General features: G+C 39.0%; 1 protein-coding gene across 1 annotated transcript; it reads right to left on the bottom strand.

The window, feature by feature from the left end:
- Positions 1-1650: 1650 nt before the first annotated feature.
- LOC107689131 (uncharacterized) lies at positions 1651-5753 on the bottom strand. Its single transcript, XM_016487038.1, has 5 exons — positions 5693-5753; positions 4313-4633; positions 3913-4209; positions 2095-2415; positions 1651-1991 (listed from the first exon to the last, which is right to left on the bottom strand). Exons 1-5 carry the CDS (start codon positions 5751-5753, stop codon positions 1651-1653), a joined length of 1341 nt encoding a protein of 446 aa, XP_016342524.1.
- Positions 5754-9945: the final 4192 nt, after the last annotated feature.

A 9945-nucleotide genomic window follows, 5' to 3' on the forward strand; every position in this document is an offset into this window, starting at 1 on the left:
GGGCCTGGAGCCCTCTCTGGGCTAGACTCGGGGACTGGAGCCTTCTCTGGGCTAGACTCTGGGGCTAGGATGAGGGTGGAGAACAGTCCTTTTCTCCTCATCCTCCTTTGGTTACGGGTGAATGGCGTGGTTGGTGGGCTTGACATAGGCGTGGCCGGCAGTTCTGGGCTAAGGACCAATGAGGAGCTTCGGAGAATTTGAGGATTGAACCTCATTGGAACCGTATGTGGAGGGGGCTGGCTTGTGGTGAGCTGGAGCGTCCACATGCTTCCGGATGGGAGGAGGATGATGGTCCTCCACATCGACAAAGAACTTGGAACCATTTAACTCAAGAACACAACTTATAAACTCTGCTACGGGTTTGTGGCAATCGTCAGGACTCAAAACAAATGATCATCTTTTAGTCCCATCCGGAAGAACACATTAATCATGGAATCGCTCCATCTCGCCAGGTGTATCATGCTCAGGAACTCCTCCACATACTGCTCCAAAGGCCGTCCCTCCTGCCGGAAATCAAATAGAAAGTCCTCAGCCCATTTAATCTTGTTTTGGGGTCTGCTGATCTGTCCCGATTCCGCAGGAACACGGGAACGAGGAATTCTTCAATAAACAGTCTTTATTAACTCAATCGTTGGGAACACAGGGAACTTAGGAAACACTGAGCACACAAAATGGCCTATAACAGTGGACGCCAAACACAGGGAAACACAGGGTTTAAATGCACAGTAACTGATGGAACACACCTGGGATCAAATGAACTAAACTAAACGGGGAACACCTGGAACAAATGAACATAAGGACAGGAACGGGAAGGACCAAATAAGGGCATCTGTCTTGCTTCCATATTTATTTACCGCTTTCAATACAGTATATGGAGAAAACATCATTGAACGCTTTATACGCTTTATGACTGACATGAAGATAAATAGTGTTGTAATCTGGCCTGTTATTTGTAGAGAGCATTTTATTGTAATATTGTATTCATCACTATTTCCTCTCGGTGCTGTGAGTCCTTCCTCCCTGCAAAATAATGCAACACAAAAGCATTTACTTAGCTCTCATGATTGCAGATTGATACAGATCAATGTGAATCATCTCAAAAACTCACCAGCTCTTCTTGCACAGATGATCTGAACAAGAATCACAGTAGGAGCAGCAAACACTGCAAACTCAACAATAATCACAATCACTGCAGGACAGATTAGAGACACAATCAAGAGAAAGAAAGAAAAACAGACTCAATCTGTGAAACTGGAAATGAAATCAAAGGTATAAAACAACAAACTGTGTGTACACTGTGTGTAAAGATGTGTGGTACCTCTGAATAATGATGCAGCAGTCCTACTGACTTCAGTTTCTGCTGGATCTGTGATCATGTTTGTTAGTTCAGTTCAAATATAATGAACATAGAGACCAAACATCAACATCACAACATACTTGAGCTTCACATCACAGAAATGATAAATTAACTTCCACTGCTTCGTGAGTTTGTCATCTATTATTATGTAAGATTTCGCTTAGGATCCGTTTATGCTCAGAAAGGCAATGGTTACCATATGACTACATGAAGCAATTATGCCTCATTTATATGCAACCCTTCAGTTTGTCCTGAATTAATGACATTATTAATCCTCAAGTCATGTCTCTGTATCAGAGAGTCTTCTGAAAGTAAGTTATGAAAGTTTGTTTCTCACCTGAATACCTGACAGTATATGTGACTGACGTCTTGACTTGAGTAACTTCACATCTCCACTCTCTGTTGTGATCTTCATTCAGGAGTGTTGTAGTCAGAGTGCTGATGCAGTGATCTGGAGCTGATATCTGATATCTGGAGTCTGAGTTTATCAGTTTATCACCAGCCTGATTCACCCAGAACAGATGAATTCCCTCAGAACGGATCCAATCATCACAAGAGACTCCAGTATATGAATACAACTGACAGGAGAGAGTCACAGAGTGGCCTGCACTGATCTCAGTCTGTGAGGATGAGACTGAAACACAAAATAACACACAAATCACATACATGTCAAGCATCATGGGTTTTTAAATGAAGAATTTGCCCTTTTTAAATTGAGCACATAATCGTAAAATTACCACGAAGAACATGCAGGTAAACACGAGCATCATTTCCTTGTTGTTTGTCATTCACATATTGTCTGCAGATGTAAGATCCATAATCTTCTTTTGTGACGTTCTTGATGTTCAGAGAGCAGTCAGACCCCAGACTCAGTCTCTCATGTCTCTCTGTGTTTTTCTTCTTTATCCCTAAACCAATCAGTTCAACTGTCTCTGATTGACTGAATCTGTTATAGATCCATGTAGTTGATTTACAGTCATGAAGAGCATTATTACAGGGCAGACGGACATTTTCACCAGAACTGATGAATACATGAGCATCATCCACTCCACTGGATCCTGAAACACAAGAACATTTGAGTGATTATTATACTATATATGAATAAATGTAGATATAAAACATACCAGCATAAAATCACTTAATGTAAACCAGTGGTTCCCAACCCTGGTCCTGGAGGCACCCCAACACTGCACATTGTGCATGTCTCCTTTCTCTGATACACCAATTTCAGGTCTTGGAGTCTCTACTAATGAGCTGATGATCTGAATCAGATGTGTTTGATTAAAGGTCCCATGGCATGAAAATTTCACTTTATGAGGTTTTTTAACATTAATATGAGTTCCCCTAGCCTGCCTATGGTCCCCCAGTGGCTAGAAATGGCGATAGGTGTAAACCGAGCCCTGGGTATCCTGCTTTGCCTTTGAGAAAATTAAAGCTCAGATGGCCCAATCTGGAATCTTCCCTTTATGTTGTCATACGGGGAAAGGTTACCTCCCCTTTATCTGCTTTGCCCGCCCAGAGAATTTGGCCCGCCCATGAGAAAATGAGCTACTACCGTGCGAGGCGAGCGCAATATTTTTTTTTCCTCGAGAGACATCATGGCTTGCAAACAAGCGAAGCATGGCAGTTGCCCCGCCTCTCTCCTCCTCATTAGCATTTAAAGCTACAGACACAGAAATGGCACGTCCTAAGGAAAGCTCATTGTGTTTATTTACCGCTTTCAATACAGTATATGGAGAAAACATCATTGAACGCTTTATGCAAATATCCACTGACATGAAGATAAATAGTGTTGTAATCTGGCCTGTTATTTGTAGAGAGCATTTTATTGTAATATTGTATTCATCACTATTTCCTCTCGGTGCTGTGAGTCCTTCCTCCCTGCAAAATAATGCAACACAAAAGCATTTACTTAGCTCTCATGATTGCAGATTGATACAGATCAATGTGAATCATCTCAAAAACTCACCAGCTCTTCTTGGACAGATGATCTGAAAAAGAATCACAGTAGGAGCAGCAAACACTGCAAACTCAACAATAATCACAATCACTGCAGGACAGATTAGAGACACAATCAAGAGAAAGAAAGAAAAACAGACTCAATCTGTGAAACTGGAAATGAAATCAAAGGTATAAAACAACAAACTGTGTGTACACTGTGTGTAAAGATGTGTGGTACCTCTGAATAATGATGCAGCAGTCCTACTGACTTCAGTTTCTGCTGGATCTGTGATCATGTTTGTTAGTTCAGTTCAAATATAATGAACATAGAGACCAAACATCAACATCACAACATACTTGAGCTTCACATCACAGAAATGATAAATTAACTTCCACTGCTTCGTGAGTTTGTCATCTATTATTATGTAAGATTTCGCTTAGGATCCGTTTATGCTCAGAAAGGCAATGGTTACCATATGACTACATGAAGCAATTATGCCTCATTTATATGCAACCCTTCAGTTTGTCCTGAATTAATGACATTATTAATCCTCAAGTCATGTCTCTGTATCAGAGAGTCTTCTGAAAGTAAGTTATGAAAGTTTGTTTCTCACCTGAATACCTGACAGTATATGTGACTGACGTCTTGACTTGAGTAACTTCACATCTCCACTCTCTGTTGTGATCTTCATTCAGGAGTGTTGTAGTCAGAGTGCTGATGCAGTGATCTGGAGCTGATATCTGATATCTGGAGTCTGAGTTTATCAGTTTATCACCAGCCTGATTCACCCAGAACAGATGAATTCCCTCAGAACGGATCCAATCATCACAAGAGACTCCAGTATATGAATACAACTGACAGGAGAGAGTCACAGAGTGGCCTGCACTGATCTCAGTCTGTGAGGATGAGACTGAAACACAAAATAACACACAAATCACATACATGTCAAGCATCATGGGTTTTTAAATGAAGAATTTGCCCTTTTTAAATTGAGCACATAATCGTAAAATTACCACGAAGAACATGCAGGTAAACACGAGCATCATTTCCTTGTTGTTTGTCATTCACATATTGTCTGCAGATGTAAGATCCATAATCTTCTTTTGTGACGTTCTTGATGTTCAGAGAGCAGTCAGACCCCAGACTCAGTCTCTCATGTCTCTCTGTGTTTTTCTTCTTTATCCCTAAACCAATCAGTTCAACTGTCTCTGATTGACTGAATCTGTTATAGATCCATGTAGTTGATTTACAGTCATGAAGAGCATTATTACAGGGCAGACGGACATTTTCACCAGAACTGATGAATACATGAGCATCATCCACTCCACTGGATCCTGAAACACAAGAACATTTGAGTGATTATTATACTATATATGAATAAATGTAGATATAAAACATACCAGCATAAAATCACTTAATGTAAACCAGTGGTTCCCAACCCTGGTCCTGGAGGCACCCCAACACTGCACATTGTGCATGTCTCCTTTCTCTGATACACCAATTTCAGGTCTTGGAGTCTCTACTAATGAGCTGATGATCTGAATCAGATGTGTTTGATTAAAGGTCCCATGGCATGAAAATTTCACTTTATGAGGTTTTTTAACATTAATATGAGTTCCCCTAGCCTGCCTATGGTCCCCCAGTGGCTAGAAATGGCGATAGGTGTAAACCGAGCCCTGGGTATCCTGCTTTGCCTTTGAGAAAATTAAAGCTCAGATGGCCCAATCTGGAATCTTCCCTTTATGTTGTCATACGGGGAAAGGTTACCTCCCCTTTATCTGCTTTGCCCGCCCAGAGAATTTGGCCCGCCCATGAGAAAATGAGCTACTACCGTGCGAGGCGAGCGCAATATTTTTTTTTCCTCGAGAGACATCATGGCTTGCAAACAAGCGAAGCATGGCAGTTGCCCCGCCTCTCTCCTCCTCATTAGCATTTAAAGCTACAGACACAGAAATGGCACGTCCTAAGGAAAGCTCATTGTGGGACTGGCTCGTAGTGGCTGAAATTCTGCACCAAGGCTGAATTTCGGGAAAGAGACTTCAGATACAGTACTAGGGACCACTTAGGCCTATATAAAAGCATCCAAAAAGCAGCATGTCATGGGACCTTTAAGGAGACATGAAAAACATGCAGTGTTGGGGTGCCTCCAGGACCAGGGTTGGGAACCACTGATGTAAACAACACACTTTCCAGAAGAAACTATTTCTGTTCGAATCACAAACACGCTCTTAATATGAAGATAATTCAGCATCAGATGTTTGAGTGTGAAACTATACAGGAATAATCCAGTATGTTCTGTTTGTAACACAAGAATAAACTGATCCTGTTCAAATTAACTCTTTCTCAGACTAATTCCACTAAATGTCTTGAAGAGAAAATAGAGATCTCTTTACCTGTGAGAAGTGAAGAGAGAAAGATCAGTCCCAGCAGACACAAATGACACTTATCAGCCATTTTCTCTTTCTCTCAGTCTTCCTCTTCATTATATGTTCACAACTTTCTTGAAATACTATCAGCTCGTCCTGTCTGTGGTTTTTAACTTCCTCTGATCTACAGACTCAGTGTTGAAATGTATTTGAGTTGTTATATATTGACTCAATGACTTTGCTTCACATTTGTCTAGTAAATATCCATTCAAATTCAAGGAGCCATACTTTCAGAAGTGACATGGACAGAATGTGGAGCAAACATAGCTCAACATTAATAATCACCATCTTTACTCTAATTTGTAGGGCTTTGATTTTTTTTATTTTATTTTATTTTTTAAATGAGAAGTGAGATGACACACAGACACACACACAGGTGTTTATTGGAAGGTAATAAGGAACACAAGCAATGCAAGCAGGTGAGTAACTGAGTTCAACAAACAGTAGCAAACACTTTTATTAAACACTGTTGTTCACTCTTTTCCTTTCACAGGTGCTGGGTGCTGGTAGGAGGAACTGGATGGCGTTCAATAGAAGATGACTGAAGACAGGATATCAACCCGTAAGACTCACAGGTAGATAGTCTGGTATGCAGTTCAGCAGGGTACAAAATGACCTGACAAAATGTGACTGCTTAAACCAGGGCTGCCCAAACTCGGTCCTGGAGGGCCGGTGTCCTGAAGAGTTTAGCTCCAACCCCAATTAAACACACCTGGCCCTGGCTTAAACAGAGAGTCCTTGATTAACTGGTGCAGGTGCAGATGATTGGAATTCGGGTGATTGGGAACGAGTGGGTTTGGTGTTTGGTGTCTATTTGCAAAAGCACTGCCGAGATAAAAATCGGTTTGGAATTGTGCCGTTAAACAATAACGGTTTGTTATATCATCAAGAAATCCATATTTTTTTGCCGGCATGGTCTGAAGATAATCTGAATCGAATTTGGTGAAAATCATTTCAATAAAGGAGAAGTTAGAAAAAGCAAATTTTCAAAATGCAAACAACAAGTTCAACCTACTATGGCATCATTGTTGTTCTCGGTTTGACTCAAGGAATCTATCATTACAATAGGAAAACAATAATCAAAAAGCTATTATCAGTTTTTGAAATTTCATTATATTGCCCCGAAACATCTTAAGTATCATCAGGACATGATGCTGATGATGCCTAACAACTTTCAAAAAGACACGCCAATGAGTTCATAAAATACAGTATAATAACAAATAGCATTTTACCACCAAATTCAAAGTAGCCGCCTTTTAAAGGGGCCATATGATGCTGCTAAAAAGAACATTATTTTGTGTATTTGGTGTAATGAAATGTGTTTATGCGGTTTAATGACCCCTTTAAAGCACCTCTGAAGCAATTTAAACAGCTCAGTCTGTGTCACAGCACACAGATCCAACTAACTGTGAATTATCACCTGTCAGAGAGACTTGTGCCGCTGCGAAACCCACCGGCTGAAGGGAAAATGTGCTGGTGTTTGGTGTGTGTGGTGTTAATAAAGGACTCTGGATCTGATGGATTTTCTCAGGGCTGGAGAGAGAAATGCAGCACGTTGTGATCCATGTGTAGAAACACTGGCTTCTTCAGAATTCTTAATTTCAAAATACTTTTTAAAAACTGTTTTAGAGTTCCTTTTACTACAAGTGAGTCTTGGATAATGGAAACCTTTTCAGTAACAAACAAATTGTATCACTAATAATTTAATGACATTATGTCTATTTAACAGCATGCAGACTGAAGGAAAGAAGTGAAACTGACAGTAATGTAAAGAATAGCCTATAGATTGTGTTCAGAGCAAATGTGTGGCTGACAATATGCAGATCTCACTGAAGAACGTGTTTCACAACGGCTGTCATGTCAAAGTCTGTCCCCCTGTGTTTCTCCATGTTAGTGGTTATGGTTATGGTTAGACAGTTTATAGGAAACATAGGAGGAACCGAGTTCAACACAACACCGGCATCAGTCAAGGCAGGAGGATTTAAGCTGTTGAGGTGTTTACAGAATGACTGTACATTAAAACTGCCTGAACTGTTACCACTGAACATCAACCACAAGTGAGGGACTGTTCCTATTACAGTAGCAGTGTACTGTACTTTACATTTAAGCATCAACGAAAAGACATATTAGTACTGAAATCTACTTGAATTTGAGTGGATATTGTCATGGAGAAACTCGGTTCGCTCTCAGAAGAATCAGAAATAATGACTTCCAGAAGTCAAAATTAGACTTTATTGCACAAAGACCAAAAAAAAACAAAAACCAGCTGTTCATTTGAAATAGTTTCATCAATATTTACAAGAGAAATGTGAAGCAAGATTTCTCCATTATGACACTATATAGCCACTCATTTAGCAATATTTCAACATCTGTAGATCAGAGGAAGTTAAAAACCGCAGGACAAGCTGATAGTATTTCAAGAAAGAGTTGTGAACATATAATGAAGAGAAAGACTGACAGAAAGAGAAAATGGCTGATAAGTGTCATTTGTGTCTGCTGGGACTGATCTTTCTCTCTTCACTTCACACAGGTAAAGAGATCTCTATTTTCTCTTCAAGACATTTAGTGGAATTAGTCTGAGAACGTTTATTCTTGTGTTACAAACAGAACATACTGGATTATTCCTGAAAGCACTGAAACTAGACAGTTTCACACTCAAATATCTGATGCTGAATTATCTTCATATTAAGAGTGTGTTTATGATTCGAACAGCTCTCTGATAAAGAGAACTGGTTTATTCCGGAGAGTGTGTTGTTTACATTAAAGGGTTAGTTCACCCAAAAATGAAAATTAGCCTGTGTTTTACTCACCCTCAAAGCATCCTAGGTGTATGTGACATTCTTCCTTCAGACAAATCCAATTGGAGTTATATTAAAAATGGTCCTGGCCCCTCCAAGCCATTCAATGGGGGTAAGCGGGTGTTCGGTTGTCAAAAGTTCAGAAGACGTGAAATAAAGTGCACACATCCATAATAAAACATCCCTCACACAGCTCCGGATAAATAAGATAAATATCCATATTTCAAATGTAATAAACACTTTTTTCTCACTTCCGCTGACTGTGGTACACTGTAAAAGATGATGCACTGTTAACTTAGTAAAATTATGTCTATCTTATTTGTTTCTGCTCTGTTCACATTACTCGGTTTGATCAAGTTTTTATTACTTTGTTACTTAAAGCATTGCAATTAAGTTCAATTAACTTAATTTCTTTGTGTTCAATGAAAAGGTCGAACATGTGGCTCCTTTGTGCATGCATGTGTTATAGACAGACACATACGAATTTCAGCCAGATCATCACACTACATATAGTGTGACCCATTAAATAAATAAATATAACTATAAATAATAAATAAATAATAGAGATAATATTATTGAACTTTATTTAGTTTTTTTTTTATAAAATAAAATATATATACACACACATACATATATATATATATGTGTGTGTGAGTGTGTGTGTATATGTATATACAGGGTTCCCACGCTTCTTGAAAGTACTTGAACATGTTTGAATTTCAGACATATGGATTCAAGGCCTGGAAAGTACTTGAAAACAAACATAGGTCCTTGAAAGTGCTTGAATTAAATTTGGAATAACTTTTTTTATGGCGCTATTTAAAAAAATGTCTTATATGTTCTGTCAAAGACCGAACAAGCGGCACTAATGATTGGGGGTGGAGTCCCGCAAACATTCTTATTGTCTTATTGTATATATTTCATAAACGAAAATAGTTCCAGATATAGTAACAGCTGAGCCGCTGCGCATCTCTAAAAGCAAACACAGCCGAGTTTCATTCATGAATGAAAGTGCGTTGAATCAGCTGTTCAAACGAATCAATTGAATGAATGATTCAGTGATCAAATCAGTGACTTACCGCCACCTGCTGGTGGATTTAGTTTAATTTTAACGTATAATTTCAGTTATTTATAAATCATTTAATATTTCTGTATTCAAAATTTGATATTTAAAACATTAATCTCCACATGAATGTATGAATTTAATTGCACTCATGCCACCTCTGAGCCTCATTAAATGTAAGTCACTTTAAGGAGTCAAATGTCACCTCGTATTAGGAAGGCTAATTTATGATCCGAATTTTTGATTATTGATCACAAGGTGCTCCTATTTAATTTTTTTTAATTAGAAGGACAAGCGCTCCTAAAAAGAAAAGTAAGCATAGAGTGTATCAGAGAAAGCTGAGAGTGTAACAGTATATT

Source organism: Sinocyclocheilus anshuiensis, unplaced genomic scaffold (genome assembly GCF_001515605.1).
Source record: "Sinocyclocheilus anshuiensis isolate Anshui unplaced genomic scaffold, SAMN03320099.WGS_v1.1 scaffold1311, whole genome shotgun sequence".
Classification (NCBI taxonomy): Eukaryota; Metazoa; Chordata; class Actinopteri; order Cypriniformes; family Cyprinidae; genus Sinocyclocheilus; species Sinocyclocheilus anshuiensis.

Coding starts and splice junctions, on each gene's coding strand:
- LOC107689131 (XM_016487038.1), bottom strand. CDS start 5,753: ATGGCTGATAAGTGTCATTTGTGTCTGCTGGGACTGATCTTTCTCTCT. Junction 4,210..4,312: donor TTACCTGCATGTTCTTCGTG/GTAATTTTACGA, acceptor TTTGTGTTTCAG/TCTCATCCTCACAGACTGAG. Junction 1,992..2,094: donor TTACCTGCATGTTCTTCGTG/GTAATTTTACGA, acceptor TTTGTGTTTCAG/TCTCATCCTCACAGACTGAG.